The sequence below is a fragment of the Lycium ferocissimum genome, chromosome 5, assembly GCF_029784015.1.
Source record: "Lycium ferocissimum isolate CSIRO_LF1 chromosome 5, AGI_CSIRO_Lferr_CH_V1, whole genome shotgun sequence".
In the NCBI taxonomy this organism is placed as follows: domain Eukaryota; kingdom Viridiplantae; phylum Streptophyta; class Magnoliopsida; order Solanales; family Solanaceae; genus Lycium; species Lycium ferocissimum.
The window spans coordinates 13,028,450-13,053,383 of NC_081346.1; the positions used below are offsets into that span (position 1 = coordinate 13,028,450).

Sequence of the window (24,934 nt, forward strand, 5' to 3'; positions counted from 1 at the left end):
ATTAGAATAGTGAGTTTGAAAAATAGAGTTTGGGAATTCAAAATTTTTTTTAACTTCAATTTTTTTTAAAAAAAAATCTAAATCAAATCATGTAAATTAAATTAGGTTCTGATTGTCCATATATTTTATTTTAAAAATTCAAAATAGTAGTTGAATTTTATTACAATAAATATTTATTTATTTATTATTTCAACTTCAACTTGAAATTTAAAACTTAAAGCTTGAAACTTTCTAGGTTTATTGATCCAATTAGGTAAACTTCTCAATTTCAATAAGACATCAGAACCTCTTAAGCTTAGTTTACTTTGATGTGAATATAAACTAAAATAAGCGGCGTTGATTCAAATAACGGGAAGCGAAAGTTTCCTTGTTCAGTAGTGTGAAAGTAGTCATCCTCCATTCTTTCTTTTATATGTACCTCTTTGTATAGTATCACATGATTAATTAGGCGATTCTATTGATCTCTTCTTGATGCAAAATGAAGAAGTCTTTCCCACGACTCTTTCTCGTATACTAGGTTCACTTAAATAAATTGATGGATAACCCATTCCTATCATGGAAGTAGATTCTCGTTGTCCAAAATCAAACAAAGGTTTTAATATTCGAGTAAATGGTGGAACCTCCGCTCGAAAACTCTGATTAACTAACCTTATTGAGCCTCTCTTCTATGGTTAGTTTACTCATCTAATCCTAAATCATTCAATAACCCGAGTGTTGCATCTCTCTTTTGCTCTTGATTGCTAGACGAGGAGCTAGATAGAGTGATAATATATCCGCCTTTAGGAAGGCAATTCTACTCTTGATTGCCTGCAAAATTAAATACAAGATTCTAATAAATCAAAAATTAAAAAAATTTCACTCACAAAATTTCAACTGCATTTCCTTATCGAAATACTTTTTTAACTTGTAATTTTTTTTTTCTTAATATAACTTCAAACACTAATTATTTTTCTTAAATATGAATTACTTTACATCCAAACACCCACTTTAAAAAAAAAAAAAAAAAGCAATAGGAAAAAGTGTGAATGGTGGAATACTCCTATCTATCCAAATTAAATTTTGGATGCATCCTTGCTATACCAACCCTCGGCTACCCCCATCTCAACTACACACAACAATCATAATAATATACCACTTAATTCACATTTACAAACCACAAAGAAAGCAAACAAGAACAAAATAAATAAAACCCAAACTACTCTCTCTCTCTCTCTCCAGAGTTTTTGGTCTTTGGAGAAAGAAATGGTTGCAACAAGACGAAGTGGATCTCTTCCCTCCACTGTTAAACGCTCTGCATCTTCCTCCGATGATTCTTCCTCTAAGCGCCACAAGGTAACTTCACCTTACTCTAATTTTTAATTTTTTTTTTTTTTTTTTATAATTTGGATGGGGTGATTTTCTAGGTAGATAATAATAATGCTGAGTCATCGGAGAAAGCGAAGTCGCCGACGGAGAATCCTAAGGAGTCGCCTGAATTCAACGGCGGCGGAGATACTGCCGACGGTGAGACCGCCGCCGCCGCCGCCGACAAGGTTGAAGATGATGCACCTGTGGTTGCAGCACCTATCGCTGAAGGTTAACTTGCTTTTTTTACTGACTTGTTTACTTTACTTTGAATGTTGATCATTATGTAAAGGGAGTAATTTTTTTTTGTCCTTTTCTTTCTGGGGGTTTTAAGGGCAACTTGCTTCTTAGTTATTCTTGTGAAATTTACTGTCTTTGTCTACTTGTTTACTTTGAATGTTGATGATCATATAACAAAGAGCACGTGAAGTAAGTGGCCGTTTGGCCATGGATATTCTTTTTACTTTATTCCAGAGTTGAATCCCGGAAATGATGTTTGGCCAAGTTGAATTCCGGAAATCATGTTTGGCCAAGTTGAATTCCGGAATTTCAAGAACACCAAAAAGTTGTTTTCACTTTAAATCACTCACAAAAATTCAAAAACAACTCCAATGTGTATTCGTGACCGAGCAAACCTCCAATTTCGAAATGCTGTTTTTCACTTTGCAAACAAAAAAAATACTTTTTTTAAATTTCACAATTTTCATGGCCAAATGGGCTCTAAAATAAGTTTCTTTTCATTTTTTTGGGGTTTTAGGGGCTACACCTGCTATAGTTGATAAGCCGAGGAGTTCAATGACTTTGAGGAAGCAGAGTCAAGTTTCGGAAACGACGTCGCCTTGGTGTAGGCTCATATCAGAGTATCCACAGGTGAGCTTTCTTGCTTCAAGATTCTCTTTTTGTTATTATTTCCTTTGTGTTCTTTTCAGAGGTTGAATGCAATTTGATTGTTGTACTCTAATTTGTCGGAGTTTATGTTTTGCAATTCAAGATATATTTACTGGTTTTCACATATGTGCTGCAGAACCCAACTATACATGTTTCGGCGACAAATTTCTTGATTGGTTCTAGCAAAAATGCTCATCTTCCTATCAAGCACCAAACAATTAGTGCAACCTTATGTTCAATAAGGCTTACACAGGTATTGCTTCAGTTTCTTGTCTTTACCCCGACTCTATTCCCAAATCTTGTCTCCATCTACCCATGGTTTTTAGACTTTCCCTTGTGCCAGTGACGGTATCAATAGATAGAATTTGGGGAAAAGAAGAAATAAAGAACAAAAAGTTTCTTTTGACATTTTGCATTCTGAAAAAAAAAAAAAAAGTTTCTTTTGCCATTTTGGATTTTCTGCCCCTTTTTTTTGTCAGCTTATGGACTGTTTCTGTCCGAGATTGCAATAAGAAGAATTCTGTACCGCTATCTAACTTGTTGTGGCTCAGCCATTTTTTCCTGGATCACTGGTTTTGATTGTAAAGCTATCAACCATTTTGATAAAAGTCCACATTCTCGGTCTGAAATTTAAACCATTCTTGGCACTGTTTATATGTGGGCTGAAACTGTGCAAGTTATTTGGAGTAAAAAAATATTTGGGCTATCTCGGATAGCTTTTCATACTTGGCTTTGAACCAACTGCTTGGAACAACTGCACCTGTGCTCATTTTGGTGTTTATTAATTTACTTTTTTGAACTTAAAACTGTGCATATGAAGTATGAGTACTAATTGTTTGTGAAAATGTTCAGCATGAAGGAAATTGGGTTGCTGTGCTTGAGAGCAGGGGCAAAGGATCCGTGCAAGTTAATGGAAAGACCATTAGGAGAAGCACTAGTTGCATTCTCAATTCAGGCGACGGGCTTGTTTTTGGTCTTGGGGTGAATCATGCTTATGTATCCTTAAAGTCAACAATATTCCCAAGTCACTTGTTACTTCTCTGCTTTTCTCTTTGGGTTTTGTTAGGTTCTGTTTTTTTCGTTTTCGGCAGCATGATTTGTAGGAATATCCTTAACACTTTTCCGGTATAGATATTTGAACAGCTGCCATATGAGGTTGGAGTTAAGGCACCTCCTTCAGATGTTAGGACCAGTGCAGGTAAATTGCTGCGCGTTGAAAGAAGAGCCGGAGATGCTTCAGCTGTAGCAGGTGCTTCCATTTTGGCATCGCTTTCAAGCCTGAGGCAAGACCCATCGCGTTTGAAACCAACGTCTCAGGTTAGTGGGAATGAGCTGCCTTCTTCCCCAGTTATTCATGAAGATGAGCTTGATGGCCTCGAAGTCGATTCAGCTGCAAATGTTGACAGCAGCAGTGCTGCTGATGTTGGGTTGACTAGTAAGATCCTCCCTCTTGATGGAAACCTGAACTCTGGCAGAGAGGCAGGCAATGTAAAGTGTCTAACTGATTTATTTCCTTTTGGTCTTTTATTATGGGTATGAGCCTGCTGATATGTGAGATAAACTGATTAGAATTACATATGGACAGATACCGGAGGAAAGAGAGTGGACCAGAGATTCAATGCCAGCTTCAGCAGCAGGTGTGTCTCTGAGATGTGCAGTATTTAAAGAAGAGATTCATGCTGCAATAGTTGATGGACAACAGCTAGATGTTTCATTTGATAGCTTCCCATATTACTTAAGGTATGCCCAAGACCACAATGCATTATCCCATTTACATCAGATACTTAAAATAAGTTTGGTTTATATGCTATATGATCTCTTTGAGTTGAAAGATATGGTATTTATGGAGTATATTCTGTATTTTCTCTTATTCGTTTCACTTGAATGAAGCAATTTTTGCTTAAGCCCTAGGGACTTATGTCTTTCTGAATGATGTTAATGAGTTACAACTTGTGCCAATGTGTTACGCGAGTCACAATCATATCTTGTTTCCGTGTGCACCGTAGTCCTCAATACTCTACCCTCTTTTGAAAAATCTGTTTTTGTTGCCCAGCTTCGGACAATTGCCATGTCAAAAAGTTTGTGCGTTAGCTTATGTAGCAAACAGTATTCTTTGTTTGTAAAATGTTACTGCTAGAAGGGAAAAAAGCCAAATTAATCTGTGTTCTGGAATTTCAAATTCAAAAATATAGCTGTAAATGTCCTGAATGTATTTCTTTCAAAAGTTTATGCCTATCTAGGAGGTAGAAGTTGTCCAAATTCAACTTAAATATTGTCCATATTTTTCGATCTATTCAGTGTATCTCTTACGATGCCCGACTCAGTGAAAGAAATTTTAACAGCTGGGATGTTGGGGGAACAGAAAGAAAACCTTTGAGAAAGATTTGGAACATAGTACCTGCTTGTCTTTGTTGGATAGTGTGGAAGGAAAAGAATGCAAGATGTTTCGAAGGGAAAGCATATGCTATACCGAAGATTAAAATTTTATGGCTTTTGTCTTTTTGGTGCAACCTGCAGGATGTCAAAGATGAAAAATTGCATGCAAGAATACTTTGTTTCTCTACAGGATAACAGGAATACTACTTTGTAGTTTGTACAGAAAGAATCATCCTTTTTTTTTAATGGTATTGGGGGATTTCTGTTTTTATAAGGTCTACCTTCTTAGTGCTAGGCTGTTTATTAATTTCTTATTAGTAATATAATCAATATTTACCTGTTAAAAAAGTTGAAGTTGAAAAAAAGAAGTGTATTTGAGGCTGAAGTTGGAAAAAGTTTATGGCATTTGTTGGAGCTTAATGGTAGTATAACTTATTTTAACCTACCAGCAAGAGTATGGACTGCAGGCAAGTAGTTTCTCTTTTTTTCTTTACCCAGAATTGTGGGGATGTGGGGGACGGGTGTATCATCATTTTTCTGTATAATTTTACATTTCAATAAGTAGTTTTTCCCCACTACTAAAATAACCTTACAAATTTTTAAGCAGCATGAAGCCCTACTCCCCAGGAAAGGTTGGGAATTCATCTACGGATTTTTTGTTCTTTTACTGTGATGAAAGTCCTGAACGCAATAAGTGCATCACTAAAGCTGTTAACTACACTTCTCATTTTAGTTGCTAAATGAGTGCGTTCAATTTTTGGTCCTTACTGAGCATTGTAGTGATGGAATTCTGTTGGCTATTTACCAGGACTAGCTGTGCTCTCATTTTTGTTCTTAATTGGTTTAGCAATCTCATAATTGTTACCTATATTAAATAGCCAATGTATACAACAACCATGATTGGTGAAGATTCGTTTGATATCTGAACTTGCAGTGAGAACACAAAAAATGTGCTGATTGCGGCTTCATATATACACCTGAAGCATAAAGAACAAATAAAATATACATCTGAGCTACCCACTATCAACCCAAGAATTCTGCTCTCAGGTCCTGCAGGTAAGTTGCTTTCCTTAGTATTTTTTGATGAAAGGCTTCTTATGAATTGTTTGTCTTGTTGATTTTTGGTAGTAAATTTTAATGTCTGCCTATTAACCACTTCTGCTTTTGTATATCAGGATCTGAGATATATCAGGAGATGCTGGCGAAGGCACTTGCTCATTATTATGGAGCTAAATTGCTTATCTTTGATAGCCATACCTTTTTGGGTGTAAGACAATATTCATGTTATCTTTTTTTGAGGATTTATTGCATGATACCTCGTCATGATTTTCTTAGTCGTGTTTGACCTCCCTTGCTTCTGAAATACTTTGTTTCCTACCTTGTTCACTGCAACTTCTTATTGTGATTGCTTGCCTTGTAGCTTGTCCTGTTCGTATTGTCGGTATTTATGGACCTCTTTCTGCTTCTCTGCTTATGGAACAGAAACAATATTATCTATTGGAATGATACTGGAGTAACATCAAAATTTTGAAGAGACTTCTTTTTCTCCAAGTGTGTTGGGTGGGGGATGTGACATGTCTCCCTATTTTGTAACACTGGGAATCTGTGCTCTATTCTGATTTTTTTAGAATCATCAATCTAAAATTTTCATGCTTGGGTTTGTCACACTCTTGCCCCTTTACTGCTGTTAAGTTGTTACGTTCTCTTTCAAAAAAAATAAAATGTTACAATGTAATGCAACTTACGAATTACTATCTTATCATTCAGGGTCTATCGGCGAAGGAGGCTGAATTACTAAAAGAGGGATGCAGTGCACATAAGATATCCGCTAACTCCAAGCAGATCCCTGGAGATCCTGACTTGCCTAAAGGCAATGGGTCATCATCGGGTCAAACAGCTAATACTAACACTCAGACTGATCCGTTGGGTTTGGAAGCACAACCAAAGATGGATAGTGGCACTGTACCCTCTTTAGCCGGGACATCAAAGAATACATTGTTCAAGACAGGTATTGCCATTGGGTTTTAATGTTTATTAATTCTTACTGCATCTGGTGTTCTTTTGACTATATAAGCATTCTACGGTTTCTTTTGCTCTTTTACCTTAGTAACCTATGTTGGTAATATTTAGGTGATAAAGTGAGGTTCATTGGTTCTGCTTCTAGTAGTTTGTATTCAAACTCTGCCAGGTAAGTTCTAGAGAACACTTTCTCCTTAAAACTCTCACTGTTTCACTTTTTCGGGACCCAAAATGATTTGTATTATCTTATTTTTATGTATATTTTTTTGATTTTGTATCTGCTCTTTTTTCTGCAACTTCTTTTTTAGTTTTGAATTTGGATGCATTTGAAAATGATGCACTACTTTGCCCACAAAAGCATAGCTGTTATGGTTGTCAAGAACAGTGCTATCAAAAGCACAAAAAAGCTCTAAGGTCCTTTGGGGTTTTGAGCGCAAATAAAGTGTGGGCTTTTTGAAAAAAAGGCACTAGTGGAGAATATATACAAATATATATGCTTAGTCCAAGACTAATAATTCTAAGCATGAATAACAAATATATGGACAAAGAAATTGAAAAAAATTATGATAAAGTGAAATATCAATTGTTAGTGTCGCTTCTTCAGGACAGCTCATTGGCAAGGAAAAATATGTCTTAAAGTCGTGATGATGACACTGAAGTGCACATTAAGCGAGGCGAAGCAGTCAACATGTTTTGAGCCTCGCTCGAGGGCTTAAGCGTGCCTTTGATAACACTGGTCAAGAGATAGATATCATCATTTTTGTGATTTATCAAGCTAGAGTATGTCTATCTTTTGCAGTATATCCATTAAATTGTAAGGTAGAATAACTTGTTTCAATTTAGATATTAGAAAATAGGAATGGAGGAGAAGAACAATATAGTTATCAATTCTTCTGATTACTAGCCTGTTTGGCCAAGTTCTGGGAAGCCAAAAGCACCTTTTTCGGTTTCTCCAAAAAATCAATTTTTTTTTTGGGAGAGATTTGCGGTGTGCAGTTTTTGAGCAGCAGTAGCAACAGTTTTTGTGTCGTTGGGGAGAGGCTAGAAGTTTCTGCTTCTTTCAAGACAAAAGTTTATATACCAAATTATCTCTCATTAATTTAACCAATATATTTCTCAAATATAAGTACAAACCTTTTCTCCTCTTCCTTTTTTTTTTTTGCCTAACAATATTTATATTAATTAAAAGCCTTAATATAGGTTCTCATATTATGTTTTAAATTTTAACCAAATAAAAATAAAATCTTAATTTGAAGTCTTCCATAAAAAATATTTTTCTATTTAAATATACTAAATATAAAATGAACCTTAATACTGTCTTTTTTCGTAATTTAACACTCAGAAGCAGTTTTTGGAAAGGTCGGTCAAACACAATCAGTTTATTAAACAATAAAAGAACCATTTTTCAAATCAACTGGCCAAACACAATCAGTTTATTAGACAATGAAAGAAGCACTTCTCAAATGAATTGACAAAACACAATTGCTTCCCTCCAAAGGTACTTTTCTGAAAAGCTCTTAAGACTAAAGTGTTTTTCAAAATAAGCAGTTTTTAGAAGCTTGGCCAAACATGCTGTAGGTCCATTTGTGGGATGACGCAGGGACTTATGTAGAGAAGTTCAATCTTTTCTTTTTGCCTGTCCACAAGTGAAGTTAGGAAAAGAAACATAGTTTAGTCAATAATGCCGAAGGTGCTCATGGTAATGAGTTTGGCATTTTTAAGAGAGCGCATGTTCTTTCAATCAACTCATATCAGGTCCTCTTTTTCTTTCCTAGGAAACCAAAACACGACCAACATGGTTGCTATCTGTATTTCTTTTTAAGCGGCTTCTCTTTTGCTCATTTAGTTAGATTCAGACACATTCTCAATGAAAGTTGATGTGCAAACGTTTGTTTTATTTACTGAGCTCCTGAGCAGGACGGATGGGGGTAATGTTTTGTTTCCACTTTTTCTATAAAATTTCCTCATGTATTGCCATTCTGCCAAGAAAGCTAGGAAAGTATATGAGTTGCAGGAACTTATATGAGCCAAATCAAATAATAGGGAGGAATTGATGTGTGAGTGTTTTGGACTTGCTGTATGGATTTTTATAACGTATAGCAAATAATCCTTGGAGGCGATCAAGTTCAGAAATACCTTATAACCTATTTGGAGACCTTATTAAAGACCTAATTCATTAATAACCATGATTGTTTCTCTTTATGCATCTCTTGGTCCAGTTGGTGCTTGGCCTGTGATGGTGTCTTGTAAGTTGTAATCAGTGGCAGATGAATCTTAGAGCTACGGGTTCAACTACCCAGTATTTTTACATGTGATATAAATGTGTCAAAAATAATTAGATTTCAACAAATATTAGATTTTGAACCCATAATTATGAAGGTGGAACCCATGAAATTAAAATCTTGGACCTGCCTCTGGACTTGTAACTACCATTTGTTCCAGATATGATGTATATGGAATATGAAAAAAGTCGATCTTTTCTCCGAATCTTTTGATCCTTAAATGCCACCTGCAAAAGGATTTTTTAGGTCTAGAATCATAATGCCGAGGGTCTATTGGAAACAACCTCTCTACCCCACAAAGGTCCCTATAAGGTCTGCTTACATCCTACCCTCCCAGATCCCACTTGTGGGATTACACTGGGTATAGTGTTGTTGATAGTCGAATCATAATGGAGTTTTAACTTTTTTTGTTGCCGGCAAGTCAGACCAGTGATTGTGTTGTACAGTCGTTTTGTTTTCTACCAGTGATAATATGTGAGAAAGATCAGCTCATACAATTTTACAGCATTATGTGAGTCAATCTGGGAAATTTAACAGTACTTGAAGTGGGTATTTTATGTGGATACATGATAGTGAGATTGCATGTATTTTCCATTAAGAGAGAGTTATACGGCACAAAGAAGATGGAGAGAAAAAAAAGGGGTAGACAAGATTCAGTGCTGGTTATTTTCTTTTACTTTATGACTGGGAGGCTTTTGGAAGAACCAGAGATTCAAAAAAGAAATTTCTAAATATAACGGGTAACATGAAAGTGATAGTCGGCGAGTCTATTTTATCAACTTGTGTTGACATTGAAGGCGAATCTTCTGTTCTAGGAATATGTCTGAATACCCAGTTGATGCACTTACAAAGGTAGGGGTAAGGTCTGCCTCCACCCCACCCTCCCCAGACCCCACTTGTGGGATCACACTGGGTATGTTGTTGTTGTACCCAGTTGATGCACTGATCATATTTGTCTGTCAATTTGAAGGTAACATTAGGCCTGCAACTTGCATGAATTCAGTGCCATTCCCAAATGTATCACTCACCTTTTATAACTGTTTTTTTTTTTTCTTTTTTTTCCTTTTTTCAAATTTTTCGGAACTTTGGGATTGAGACGCTGTTTGATTGATTTCTGTTCTGGGTCTGGCCGTGCATATGTATGTTCATGCTTTACTTGCAACATTGTTTTGATGCCTTTTGTCGTCGTTAACTTTATGTTTCACTTGAATCCCGATGCTTTCTTGATAATTTGATTTCATAGGGACTTCCATTATGGATGCATAAATCTTTTCTTCCTCCTGTTTCATCTGTGGCAACCTTTTAAAGATTAAAAATTTTCTAATGCTTCAATTTTTACTTTGAGACTACGCCATACTTCTTTATTATCCTCCTTTTTTTAGGCTTTACCTTTCCTCATTTTTATTGATTGTAAAGTAGTCATGCTTGTAAGTATTTCATTCTGCAACAGTGCCTATGCTTCAGTTACAGTACAATTTATAACTGTTTTATTTAACTTATCTATCTTTGTCCGAATTAGTAGGGGCCCGACTTTTGGGACTCGAGGGAAGGTTGTGTTACCTTTTGAAGATAATCCATTATCAAAAATTGGTGTAAGATTTGATAAGCCGATACTAGATGGTGTTAACTTTGGGGGTCTTTGTGATGATGGTCATGGATTCTTTTGCAAGGGTATTGTCTACATGGTCTTACTTTCTTTTTCCTTTAATTTTTTCGAGTTCAGTGATGCCGAATTTAGTTTTTCTTGCCTTTTATCATCTCTCTCTCTCTCTCTCTCAGCCAATGAACTGCGCTTGGAAGCCACAGGTGTCGACGATATGGATAAGCTACTCATTAGCACATTGTTTGAGGTTTGATCCTTGTGATTACTTTGTGAACTAATGCTATTGAAAGTTGTGTTAATTTTTCTGGTTATTGTGAGGTCCTAATTATCTCTGTAATTTTTTTTTTTTTTGCTTGTAAGGTTGTGTTCAACGAGAGCAAAAATTCCCCCTTCATTTTATTTATGAAAGATGCTGAGAAATCTATGGCAGGAAGTTCAGAATCGTATTCAACTTTTAAAGGCCGGCTTGAAAAGCTTCCTGCTAACATCGTTGTTATTGGGTCTCACGCTCATACAGATAATCGCAAGGAAAAGGTACTTTTGCTTTCCATGTTGTTCTCAAATGTACTGATGTACAATTATTTTTGTTGTCGGTATGCGGACGTTGTGTTTTAGGAGCCCTCTAGTATGAATCTCTTTGCGATTAAGTTTCTTGATTAAAGAAGTCAAAGGCGCAAAGGCTGTAGAGGTGATGCCTGATAAGGAAGCGAGGGATGTATCTTTTTTTGATCAAAGCTTCATTGCTTCCTTTAGACATCGATTCCTTTTGGACTGGAACCTCTTCTGCCATTTCGCTAGCCACTTTGATCAACAAAGAGTAACTTTATTTAGGATAATGCCAGCAAAAAGGGATGATGTTGGGTAAGTTACATCCCCAGAGGAAGCCATTACAAGTTTTGTAATGTGCTAATGAAGCCAATCATGGCACTAGAGTCAGAAGCCTAGCCTCTTTTCAGCCCTTTCAATGACAAGATTCCAAAGTGAATGGTCTATGCTAAATTGCTCCTAAGCGGTAGTCCTAGATAAGCTGTTGGCACCTGTACTAACTGATCGATGTGTTCCACATATCCCACCGGTGTAGTACCGCATTTCTTAAGATCCGTTTTCAGTCACGAAACTACTGAAACTGACCAGTACTTTCATTTGATAGGAAAGATTTAGAGTCTGCATCACAGCATATCAGGGTGTTATACATGAACAGTAAATGGGAGACTCTAAAATTGTCATTTCACCTCGTGCCTGCCTTGAAACCTCTAGAAAATCCCCTGCAACCAGATTGTCCAATATCTTGATCAACACTGCCATCATCATAATGAACCAACATCGGCGATAATAGGTCTCGTTGTTTCAACCTGCTGGAGCTATCTGAAAAGCTACAAGGGCTTCCAGTGACTAGGAGAGAATTTGACCATCCATTTGCAAAACATTACCTGCCTCCTTTACTTCTCTTCGAAGCCCATGTCTACATCAGAAAACACATGATATTCCTGTTCACATGATCTTAGGAGTTCTTTATGTTGTGCAAATTTTCTCTTCTTAATTCCATCACTTCATTTGTCGTCAAAGTTGCATCTACATTCTGTCTGCCTCCACAATGGGTCTGAGATTGTGATAGTGTTCATTTTTTCTAGGACCTTCTTTAGTCTGCCTGAGTCTCTGAGAGCACTTTAGAAATGATCTATAACTGGGAGAGAAACCAACCTATTTCTGCATTGCAAAATTATTGCACAATTGTGGGACATGCTTTTAACATTTTTGGGCCTAAAATGGACAACGTCGATTGGAAAACTTCTACACAGTTGGCACAAGAGGGGGCTGAGAGGGGCATTCCAGCAACAAATTGGTGGGTTATTTGGAGAGAGAGATACTCCAGAATTTTTTTATACAAAAAGGAGAAAGTAACTAGTTTAACTAGTTTTAAGTTTTTTTATATTTCTTTGCTTTCCTTTGGGAGCAACATGGTTGACTTTATTAGTTCTCTAAACAATCTGTAAGAAGTTCTTATTATGTACCATGTTACATGCAATTGATGCTGATACATATATGTAACTTTTTACTTTATCAAAAAAGAAAAAGACGTGATCTAGTAAATGCTTTCAGTAGACCAATTGTAATAGGTCTATAATCCTGATATTTGAAGCTCCCTCTTGAGAAGGATTGCATTAAGGCTCTTTTCAAACTCCCCAATTTCGTGGAATGATGCTATAGTATCCATGACTTCCCCGCACTTTTGAAAGGATGCTAGAGTATAGTTGTTCGGCTCTGGTGCTTTGTCTGAGGTGCATTCGTCCATTGTTTTGCTCACTTCCTCCTGTCTAATCTCCCTTCTTTCCCCTCCAATTTGGCCAAACTCTATTCTGCTCAGAGATAGGTTTCAACTACCTCTCCTCTTTGTATAAAATGGAATGAAAATCCACTATAGCCTCCTTTGCACCTTCCTTATCCTTTATATGCCATGTCGCCTACTTCTATTGTCTCCATTAGGTTCCTTCTCCTGTTCGTAGTTGCCACCCGATCGATGAATCTTATTGCAGCAGGACAGGTTTAGAAATGCAATACTTTCAGTAGGTTTGAAGGATTTATATTTTCTTCGCATGCAAGCAGCCTAAGACATCTACAACTAAAAATCCCAATTGAAAGGATGGGAAGAGGAGATATTCTTATAAATGAGCTGTAAGTAAGAACTTGCAAAAGTGATGTTACAGCATTACAATTTTGATTAACTCAAGTTCTCATCGAATGGAGTGTCGAAGAAGAGAGACTGGTTTGCCGGATGCTCAATTTCAAGTAACTTTTGTTTTCTTGATTGATAATTGAAAGAAATTGTATTCTGAGTGCTCTTCATTATCTTTCTTATTGGAACTCCAGAAAGAACTAACAATGAGCTTGTAGGTTGGCTGCTGTTGACCTAGTGGTCAGACCACTAATCTGGTTTATAATTAGTTGGGTTTTTTTTTTTTTTTTTTTAACAAAAGCTGCTTCATAATTATCTGGTACCTGTTGCTGGTATCCTGTGGAATCAGTCGCGGTGTGCGCAAGCTGGCCCGACACCACGGTTATCAAAAAATAAAGGCCAATGGGGATGATGATCCAAAAGAGTAAGAAACATATTAGTTGCTGACATGCTTGCAACAAGGGCAGGTTTTCTCATAAAAGATAACAGTTTGAGTGACTAAGATTAAGTTATAGCACGACCGCAGAGGTCCAATGGAATTATAAAAAGAGAGATCAAAGAGGGTTGGAAGCCTGACTTTTGCTTAATCATATGCTTTGTGATTAAACATATAGATATCACACAAAATTGTTTTCAAAAGTCTCTTACGGCATCAATTTTATAAATTTTTAGCTGTGTTATATTATGTGTGGGCTTTAACTTTTCTTTTAAATTTGTCAATCTTTGTGTTAACTATTTATTAGTTGGGATAAGGTCTAATTTTATTTTATTTTCGTTCTGCCCCTTGTAGTCACATCCTGGGGGATTGCTTTTCACCAAATTTGGCAGCAATCAAACTGCTTTGCTCGATTTGGCTTTCCCGGTATATACTCTCTTACAATCTTTTCTTCCGTAAAATCCTGGGTAGAGTTTGCTGTTTTTTAAATTTATACTTTTCTTTGTGCAAGTATTTTTACAAGATGATGCCAACTGAAAACAATTGCTTTATTTGTCTATGTTTTCTCTTTGTTTCTTTTTCTTACATTTGTTTAGGGCCGGGTGGGGTGAGGGAATGTAGTTCAGGGGAAGCAGTACCCCTAGTATGAGTGTACTATACTATGTTATATCTCTTGCATCACACTAGCAATATTCTGCCGATGGCCTTCAATACAGACTTATTACACATCTTTATTTCCCTTTATAAACAAGCCTGCCCCGTTTCTTCTCTGATTTGAACTTCTTTTCCTACTTATTTGATGTGGATTGCAATTTCTTTTCACCTAATTCGTTAAGTCATTACATCTGTAAACACTGGAATCGGGCAACCCTAAGCCTGACATTTTGAGTGGTTTCCTTTCGTCTTGATACTAGTTTAGAGTACAATGAATATAAATTTTTTAAAAAATCACATAAATATTAGACAATGTGTTTGAGTTAAATAAAACTATAAAATAAAAATTCCTGAAAAATGATACATATTTTACGCATTTAGCTAGCTCAAAAAATGGAAAAAAAATCAATGTTACACAGTAATTTTCAAATGCCTTATAGTGATTTTGAGGACTTATATGGAAATATCTTATGGGGATTTTTGTGACATATTATTGAAAACAAAATACAAGAGTAATTTTATCAGAATGCTTTAAAGATTTGTCAAATAACACAGATTGAAAATGAAATCTTTTGGTCTTTCAAAGATTTGGGAAGGAGAAGGTTGTTCCCGATGCAGACTTAGAAAGTAAAGCACCTCCTTTAGGCCCCAAAATTGTTACAATACTATTATATGATGTATATAATCATAACGTATAATTATTAATTTTAAACCTTTTCTTTTTATAAAATAATCTTCAACATTTTGATTGAATTCTACAACGTACATGTAAGTTTTCCATAGGATATCTCTCAAAATTTATAATATCTTTATAGCTCTATTTTTATAATTCTGATTTTTTTTAGGCGAATGTCAGCACCTGGATCCGTACCCCCGAATCTTAAAATTTCGATTTTGCCGAATCCGACCGTCGGACACGCATCTGTGGCAGATTCCTCCACCCAAGTCCATGCAACTTAGAATCTAATTATGATTAAGAAATTAATATACTACCAAAAGAAGGCAGAGAAAAGTCCCAGATATATTACACATTTAATTAAAGTCCTAAATGTAATGTAGAATTGTGTGTTTATTTTGAACTCTAATGATGATCATTAATTACTATACCACGAAGAAGAAAGAGGAAAAAAAACCAAATATAAAGGAAATATTATTTATACATTTAAAGTCCTAAATGTAAGGTAGAGTTGTGTGTTTATTTAGAACTCTAATTATGGTTGAGGTTGGAAAAAACTTTTCCAACTCAAAGTGTAACAAACAAAATTCAGAGTATCAAATTTATGATATAACTTTGCATGGAAATTTAACCATTGCCCATAGAAAGAAATATTTTCCAAATTTAATTGATTTTAAAGTCCTAAATGTTAGAAAAATGATTAAATGACAATTTTGTCCAATGTGAAATCTATTCTTAAAGGTGAAAAAGACGATCGATATTTCGCTAAGGGACGTCGTGCTTTTAATACAATATAGTAGATAGTCTGTCTCTTTTTTCTGATGTTACTTGCACTTGGATATTTTTTTCCTTTCTAACTTTAACCCACAGGCTTATATTGCTCAAATTTGTTGACCTCAGGATAGTTTTGGGAAGTTGCATGACAGGGGGAAGGAAGTTACCAAGACAACTAAACTTCTGACGAAGCTTTTCCCCAACAAAGTGACCATTCATATGCCACAGGTCTGTTTCCAATTTTTTTTTAGAATTTTTGATGTTCTTACTGTCTTGCATAACTAATGAGTGGTTATGGCTATTGCAGGATGAAGCGCTTTTATCTGCTTGGAAGCAACGGTTGGATCGAGATGCTGATACCCTCAAAATGAAAGGAAATTTGAATAGCTTGCGAACAGTAAGGGCTTGTAACCTATCTTTCACCTGTTCGTTGATTATATTGTTGCTAATCACCCTTGCTAAAAGTGTGAACCGAATACTTTGAACTGTTCAACGTTTAAATGAATTGTCTTCTCTGAGTTCGTATGAAGGTACAAGCTTCTTAGGTTTGGTAGTTCGTTTTCCTCTACATGAATTTTGCTTTTGGTTATATAAAAAAGTTGAAGAGAAACTACTGCTATGTTATCCCATTAAAGTTTTGATGATAATACGTGCCTTGTCGTATTTCTTTTTTTTTTTTTTTTTTGATAATTCAGAAGTATTTAGCTAGTTATGCACCAAATAGTTGTTACTAAAATGCTTGCATTAGGTTAGGCTATCTACATCACACCCCTTGGGGTGCGGCCCTTCCCCCAACCCTGCTAACGCGGGATGCTATGTGCACCGGACTGCCCTTTTTTCTGCCCTGCCAGTTGTTACTAAAATGCAAAAACTGACAGGATGGCTGAACTGTCAAGGAATTCTCTTTACACCAAAATGATGGGCCAAACTTGTAGATGTCGCTCGTCATTGATGTAGTTGCTTTCAAACCCTCGTGGTTCGCTTAGTCATAGCTCCTATAGCATCAATAGCAAGTCTATCTGTCAGTCTTGTTGCATCACCTGCCAGACAAGTGTCTGAATGTCCTGATATTCCTGTCTGTTTCCTTGCTGCTAGACAAGCTTCTCCATATTGTCAACGTGAACGTCTTCCTTTTCTTTTCTTTTAGGGGGGAGGTTGGGGTATCCACTGTTGTAGAAAAGAAGATTGATTTGAGATCATTAACATTCTTTGGTTCATTACAACCTTCTTTAATGATATGGAAAAACAGTTTGAAGTAGAAGAAAAAGGGAAAGCATTGTTGCTGAGGGTGATGAAATTTCATGTGAATCACTATCCCTCTGTACCTTTGGGTTGTCTGAACTTTCAGCTTGCGCCCTCTCTAGAATACTGGTTGTGATTCTAAGTGGCCAACAGAACAAGGTCCACTATTTTAGTTCTATTCTTCTTTAGAAAGTGGGTAACACGCCTCAGCATTCCGAGGTATTGCAAATTATTTAAGACTAGTGGGCTATATTATTTTATTTTAAATTGTGTGAACAAGTTGTACACTTGAGTAAAATGCCCGAGCGTTCCGAGGTATTGCAAATTATTTGAGAATAGTGGGCTATTTTATTTTATAAATTGTGTGAACAAATTGAACACCTGACATGCGAGGTCAAGAAATTAATGAAACACTTATGATGCTTTTTTACTTATTACTATTGTTGGTTGGTTTTTCCCCTTTATATCCGGTGTAGGTTCTTAATCGGAATGGATTAGACTGTGATGGACTTGACACTTTGTGCATCAAAGACCAGACTTTTTCTGTTGAAAGTAAGCAACTTCTTTTTCATATTGTTTACAAATTCTTTGGGTGGTTAAGGGGGTGGGGGTGTAAGGTGTTTGTCAGGCTACTTCACATTGTATTCTGAGTCAACATAGGATATTCATGAAATGGAAAGAACTGTTTTTTGTCATTTGATTTGATTTTGTTGCACAGAGGCAAGGGATTTAGTTTTTTGTTCTATTTCTTTTGGTGCTTTGAAGGTGCAGAAAAGGTGGTTGGATGGGCCTTGAGCCATCATTTGATGCAGAACCCTGCTGCAGATTGTGACGTGAGGCTTGTTTTGTCTCCTGTGAGGTAATAGAATTAGCAGCAGCTGGGACTATATGTGGCTTGCTTAACTGTGATATTAGTGTGGTATTGAACAGTTGTTTGGTATCTTTTTCAATCTAGCAGTATTCAGTATGGTTTGGAAATTCTACAAGCTATGCAAAATGAAAGCAAGAGCTTGAAGAAGTCACTTAAGGTAATCTTCTTTCTGGTTGTTTGCTGCTTAATTTTTCATGAGATGTATCCTAGTACGACTCTGGCATATGAATTTCTGAACACAAATTGTTTGTCTGGCCCAGGATATTGTGACGGAGAATGAATTTGAGAAGAGACTTCTGGCTGATGTTATCCCCCCCAGTGATATTGGAGTAACATTTGATGATATTGGTGCGCTTGAAAATGTCAAGGATACATTAAAAGAGCTGGTCATGCTTCCTTTACAAAGACCTGAACTTTTCTGCAAGGGTCAATTAACCAAGGTTTTCATCTTCTGTTCTTGCTTTCTTACATGGTTGTTTCTAAGTGGAACATCTAGTGATTGATCTTGATGAAAATATAATTTCTTTTTTATTTATCTTTGTCACCTTCCTATATCAATATGTTAACTATATTTCCATTCTCTTGATCTTTGTGAGATCCTTGTTATGGATAGTCAAATTGATTAAAACATTATGTGGCATGAGAGAAGCTTCTCGTACTTGGATACTCTCTCTTTGGTGGGGGTACAAGAGAAGCTTTTTGTAAATAAATGCTCTCTTAATTGGCTTTGCTCAGTATTCTTCTCAGTATCAGACATTTTATATCACATGTAAATGTAAGTCTCATTTGGGATTGCCAAAGTTTTTACTGAAGATGATGTTCTTCAACTGCTTATTTTGCAGCCATGCAAAGGAATACTTCTATTTGGGCCCCCTGGAACTGGAAAAACCATGCTCGCGAAAGCAGTTGCCACTGAAGCGGGTGCTAACTTTATCAATATTTCTATGTCAAGTATCACTTCAAAGGTTTGCTTCATTTGGAATTTGTCGGACTGTTCTATCGAGTATGATTATGTGTTCATATGTGCTTTTTGTCAAGAATAAACCTTACTATTTGTTTTTCCATGCTACAGTGGTTTGGCGAGGGTGAGAAATATGTGAAAGCTGTCTTCTCCCTGGCTAGTAAAATTGCTCCAAGTGTCGTTTTTGTTGATGAAGTATGGTTTCTAGAACTCTTACTCATGTCTTTGTTCTTTTCCGTTTTATTTGCATATTCTTATTCTCTCTCTCTCTCTCTCTCTCTCTCTCTTTCTCTGATGTGATCTACCTAAGGTTGATAGCATGCTGGGACGAAGGGAAAATCCAGGAGAACACGAGGCCATGCGTAAAATGAAAAATGAATTCATGGTGAATTGGGATGGCTTGCGCACAAAAGATACTGAACGGGTGTTAGTACTTGCAGCAACAAACAGACCATTTGACCTTGATGAGGCTGTCATAAGGCGACTGCCGCGTAGGTAAAAGAAGAACCAGTAATTTGCACTTACCAATGAAGTAGGCAAATTTTGTCAGTCAGTCTCAATGTTCTTATCATGACATTTCATGAACAGGCTGATGGTCAATTTACCAGATGCTCCAAATAGAGCGAAAATTCTAAAAGTGATACTTGCGAAAGAAGACTTGTCTCCAGATGTTGATCTGGATGCAGTAGCAAGTATGACCGATGGATATTCCGGAAGTGACCTTAAGGTGTCTTTGCTATTTCATTGCTGCATGATAAATGACTATTCCTTTGCAGAGGTTGACTTAAGTCCGGTATTTTGCAGAATCTTTGTGTTACAGCTGCATATCGACCCATTAGAGAAATCCTAGAAAAAGAAAAAAAGGTACTCTCTTTGTTATTTGATGTTTGTGCGTGTCCTTCATTGTTAGAGAACATATGCATTGCTTCTTCAATAGATATTTATGAGTGCTGCTGTTTGGATGTGTCAATTCTACTTTAATTATTAAGTGCTTGGGAGGACTTTGTGAAAACATCCATGCGCAATCAAGAGGGAATAAGATGTAGGTATATCAACATAATGTGAAGGTTCTCAAGATGTGGATTTGGCTCTAGAGTGTGGGAAAAGACGCCTCTTCTTAGATAGTTATAGTTTGGCAAATAGTTCAAGATAATGAATAGGCTTCCTTAGGTAGTTCCAGAAGTACTTCACCTAATTTTGAATTGTACTTGTAGGCACAGGTTAGGAGTCACTTGGGAAGTATTGTCAGGAAACTAAACTAGATCCATCTCAAGTACATAACTTTTCCTAATTCATGTATTAGGATTTAACATGAGAATGCATGTACGGTTTTGTACATGCATTTAGAAACGGGAAAAGTCGAGAGTAAAACTATGATACCTATAAATACTTTGGTAAAATAATTATTTTTATTCAAGCCAAGCTGGAAGAAGTGAAGAAGACTACTTTCTTCCATTTGTCTTCAAGGCAATTTGATTGATTCAGAGTGCTCTTCCTTTTTTCTTTTTCTGTGATGAAGTAAAAATATTATCAACAAAAGGGAATAAACTGAGCCCCTATACAAGAAGTATACCAAAAAGTAGAAAATCTTGCACAAATACATGATTTTCTATGAATGCCACCAAATCATCCATGCAAAAAGTAACCTCATGGGTACACCAAAAAGAAATAAGGAAAAGAGGCTATTTCTCAAGTGTACAAAATCTCTCTCTCTCTCTGAATTTTCAACATTTGGTGCCAGAAATACTCCTCCGACGACTTCTCCTTGTTCTCTCTCTCACCCATTCCCCTCTCAGAACTCACCATCTTAAATCCACCAGTCTATGACAACCTTCAATCCACCAGAAAACCCCCCATGCAACCCCATATAAGAAAACGGAAGAAGGGTGTTGCATGGTAGGCTGTACTTGAATGTTCTTAACTTATGTATTAGGATATTACTATGAGAATGAATGCATGGTATTTTGTACCTGCATTTAGGAAAAGGAAAAGTCCAGTATTAAATTATCATACATGGACTAGACTGAGGTGCATATTAGAAGCATACCTATAAATAACTTTGTATGGCATTACCTTCCAATAAACCTATAAGTACCTTTGTAATATAATATTCAAGTCAAGTTGGAAGAAGCAAAGAATACTTTCCCCACCTATCTCCTAAAGAATTTAATTGATTGAGAGCGGTCCTCCCCGAATTTCCAACAGTGTGCACTTGATCTGCCATTCATAAATTTTCCCACTTAATAGACTTGCTATTACTGGAATCTCATGCTTGGAGTTGATTTTAGGAACATGCTGCAGCTTCGGCAGAAGGTAGACCTACGCCAACACCATGCTGCAGTGCAGACATACGGCCTTTGAACATGGACGACTTTAAAAACGCTCATGAACAGGTGAGTTGACAAATGTTAATGATGTGCCTTTAAGCTCGTTGTTTATTTTGCTGCATCAGAATGCTGAGAATTCAAGTGTTTCGTGTTTTTATAGGTTTGTGCAAGTGTGTCATCGGAATCCATAAATATGACAGAGCTTCTCCAGTGGAATGAACTGTATGGAGAAGGGGGCTCTAGAAGGAAGAAGTCCTTGAGTTATTTCATGTAAAAGCTGTTCATATTGTACATTGGTGTCTTCAGGAAGAAGTCCTTAAGTTATGTGATCTCCTCAGGCCCAGGTCAGTCGCCGCCCATTGTGGTTTGCCATGAAATCCTGGAAGTTTGTACAATGAGTATAGGGTCTCTTTAGTTATACATGAGTTTTGCGATGTAATGAGGGTGGAGTAGCCCTCTAGGAATAGATAGTATCTCCACCTTCATTTTCTTTCCCCTCTTTCTCACAACGAGCAGAGAGATGTCAAGGCTATTATTTAATGCAGTTGCTACTGTTGTCATTATTTATTATATGTCAAGTTGGAATCAAATAATATGCAAGTCTTCTCATTGCTGCTGCTATTCTTGGACTCTTTGTTGTAGATGCTGACTTGGTTTTTTTGGATGTTTGCTTCTTGATGAGCAATTACTTGCCGAGTTCCAGCAAATATAGAAGTAATTTTTGGTACTATTGCATAACAAATAGGTGTTTGGTTGTTATTTTTGTTTCTGCATTGATAACGCCGGGATTAGTAATGACATAATTCCTGTGCTAGTTTGCATGAACTAAAGTATAAGTGCACAGTTTTTATGCTATTATTTGTTAGATTTACATAAATTTTAATCCTATGTACTACTGAATCAATTTTTTAAGTTGGATAAGATAATGCAATATTGGTCCCTAAAGAAAAAGTCCTCTCTCCTCTCTCTCGGCGTACGATAGGTGAGCTAACGTGCGCCTAGCCTGAAATGGCGAAAGGTAAACAGAGAAAGGTTGTAAATAACGCTGGTGGCAAGGCAAAAACCAGTGATGGCCCACAGAGTACGAATTTGGGAGCAGCCTTGAATGGTTCGGAGGAGCAATGGCCAGTGATACCAAGAACTAAAACCCCAAGATCGGCGGAACCCTAACACCGACAACGAATACAAAGGATCGGGCCGGAACCTCGGTGGTAACAAATACAAATTTCGCACAACAAAGGGTCGTAACCGAAAGCAAAAGAAAACCCGTCGAACTATTTCCGAGCTAAAAGCTACTACGGGTGAACCGGAGAAACCGAAGTGGGCGAATCTATTTCAAGGCAATCGAATGGCATCGCAAGGGGATGAAATTGCAATATGTTGCCCGGTATCAAGAATGGGGAAACAATTGTATAAGGAAAGTGGCTCTTGGCTGCAAGATGGAAGCGGTGATCATGTATGTGGTGGGGGTGGACCCGACCATAGCAGCTATTGAAAGACTTATTGCAGCGAAGTGGAGTTACATAGCTAAACCTAAGGTATACTACCACAACGATGGCTATTTTCTTGTCAAGTTTAGTAGTATGGAGGATAGGGATGAGATTACGTATTCGGTGACCTCACATGCTAAACAACAAACCAATTATTGTGAAGCCTTGGACATTTGGACTTTGATCCGAGCAAGGAGGTAATGAAAACGATTCCTCGTTCTGGGGTGAAATTCCCCAAATTACCATTGAAGCTCGGGGAGTTCGGTCGTTGGGTAGAATGGAAGTGGGTTAGGCATTCCATTGTATGCCGATGAATGCACAACCCAAATTGATAGGATTACGTACGCCGAATGCTTATTGAGATGGACATCACTAGGCTCGCCTCGCCTAGTGCCATTAAGGAGAGGATCCTAATGGTAGAATATTTACTCAGAAATTGTTTATGAATGGATTCCCCTCTACCGCCCAACCTGTCTCACTATAGGGCACAAATGCAAGTCTTAAGGAAGAAGTAGCACCTGAACATAAAGAGGATGCTGCACCAAAGCATAGAATGAAGTATGGGAAGCAAAGAATGGAGTGGCATCATAAGGACATACTATCTCAAAATGACCGAGACCCCGGAGAAAATTACTAGTGATCGAATGCTTGATAAACTCGGGACCAAAGCAAAGGGCACGAATGACCTATGAGTGATGTTGCACAAGAAATGACTATGGATAGCCGGCGGACCCACTAATAGATCCTCGGCCTAATGACGAGAAGAATGAGGAGACTAGCAAATTAGAAGAAACACATATCGAATGAATGAGGAAGGAAATTTCCGCACAAGGTCAACAAATTAATTGGCTTGAAGTGAAAGGTAGATCAGCGGCTAAGGGGCCCATAAACGGTAATAACTCAAGATCGGCTCAAAACTACAAATGAGTTTACCATCTTACATGACCATGCGACAAGGCATGTAACGGGGAGAGGACGGGGTGGAGGTGCTAAAGGGATGGGGAGGACTGCTCACACTCATCGAAATGAAGTTAGTCACTTGGAATATAAGGGGCTTAAATAAAGTTCATAAGCGAAGAAGACGACTTTGTTTATAAGAACTAATAATGTTAGTATTATAGCTATTTTAGAACATAAAGTCAGCAAAAGCAATACATGTCTGAAGAAGATAACACCGCGGGGTGGTCTTACTTAGACAACTATGTATGTAGCGATAAGTAGAATATGGATAGTTTGGGATCCTCAAGTCATCTCGTGTCCCTGTGGTGGTTACCGAACAATATATACACTCGAAGTTAATATCATAAATTTGAACCTTTGCGTTCGCCATCTATGGGTCGCATAATGTCGAGGACGGAAGAAGTCTTTAGCGGTGGCCTAAGACAAATTCATCTACACAACGGGGACCATGGATATCCAGGTGACTATAATGCAATTTATAGAGCTAAAGATAGGCGGTTGGATTCAAGTTAGAGATTTTGAATCGTTTCTTGGAGGATACGGGTATGGCGGTAATGAAGTACGGTGGCGGGAATACACTTGGACAAATAATCATACCTATAGTAGAATTGATTGGGCCCTAGTGAATGCTTAGGTGGATGTTGACATGCCTCTATCGTACCGATAATGGACCGGGGTGCTCGATCATTCCCTTGAGCATCACTATGAATCGGGAGGAAGATAGAAGACCAAAACCATTCAAGTTCTTAAACCACCTAGCTAAACATGAGAAGTTCCAAGAGATAGTACATGATGCTTGGCATAGGAGGACCTATTAGGAGTATGGCAAAAACTCAAAGATGTGAAGCAAGCCTTGAAGCTATGTCCGAGTACCATGGAGTGGACGAGAGAATTAAAGTGTATAGCGGCAAGCAGACCTCCAAAGCACTTATTTTCCGACGTACCACAAATTTTAATTGATGCGAAAAGAAGATTAAACTTGACTTGGAAAAGTGGTTGATGATTGAGGAGAGTATAGTAAAGCAAAATTCAAGGGTTCGATGTGGTTAAAACTTGGGATGGAAATACGGCTTATTTTCATGCTAGCTTGAGGAATAAGTCGCTCAAAAACGGAATAACTAGGCTTACCACATCAACGGGATCACTTGTTACTAAAAGAAAAGACATTGAGGATGAAATACTTAGCTTCTATAAGCAACTTTTAGGAGCTTGTGCCCCACTAAACGGTGAACTCGAGTTGTAATGAAAGATGGACCCGTATTAAATAGGCTTCGGCAAGAATCGCAATTGATTGAAGATGTAACAAGACATGAGGTGGTACAAGCTTTGCAAGGAATAAATGATAGTAAAGGTGTTG

At 37.2% G+C, this 24,934-nt stretch overlaps 1 protein-coding gene across 1 annotated transcript; it reads left to right on the top strand.

The window, feature by feature from the left end:
* The first annotated feature begins 1,131 nt into the window (after window positions 1-1,131).
* On the top strand, window positions 1,132-21,748 carry LOC132056084 (uncharacterized). Its single transcript, XM_059448139.1, has 28 exons — window positions 1,132-1,332; window positions 1,404-1,575; window positions 2,102-2,214; window positions 2,369-2,485; window positions 3,085-3,228; window positions 3,364-3,720; window positions 3,818-3,972; window positions 5,543-5,664; window positions 5,784-5,875; window positions 6,376-6,616; window positions 6,739-6,796; window positions 10,429-10,580; window positions 10,689-10,759; window positions 10,873-11,046; window positions 13,977-14,048; window positions 15,853-15,954; window positions 16,034-16,123; window positions 17,445-17,520; window positions 17,734-17,827; window positions 17,927-17,996; window positions 18,100-18,279; window positions 18,682-18,804; window positions 18,912-18,995; window positions 19,111-19,295; window positions 19,389-19,527; window positions 19,605-19,664; window positions 21,089-21,193; window positions 21,288-21,748. Exons 1-28 carry the CDS (start codon window positions 1,243-1,245, stop codon window positions 21,399-21,401), a joined length of 3,552 nt encoding a protein of 1,183 aa, XP_059304122.1. The 5' UTR covers window positions 1,132-1,242; the 3' UTR covers window positions 21,402-21,748.
* Window positions 21,749-24,934: the final 3,186 nt, after the last annotated feature.

Bases quoted from the DNA above. Each gene is read 5' to 3' on its own strand.
- LOC132056084 (XM_059448139.1), top strand. From the start codon at position 1,243: ATGGTTGCAACAAGACGAAGTGGATCTCTTCCCTCCACTGTTAAACGC. The intron at 19,528-19,604 runs GTGTCTTTGCTA...GGTATTTTGCAG, and splicing joins ATTCCGGAAGTGACCTTAAG to AATCTTTGTGTTACAGCTGC. The intron at 21,194-21,287 runs GTGAGTTGACAA...GTGTTTTTATAG, and splicing joins TTAAAAACGCTCATGAACAG to GTTTGTGCAAGTGTGTCATC.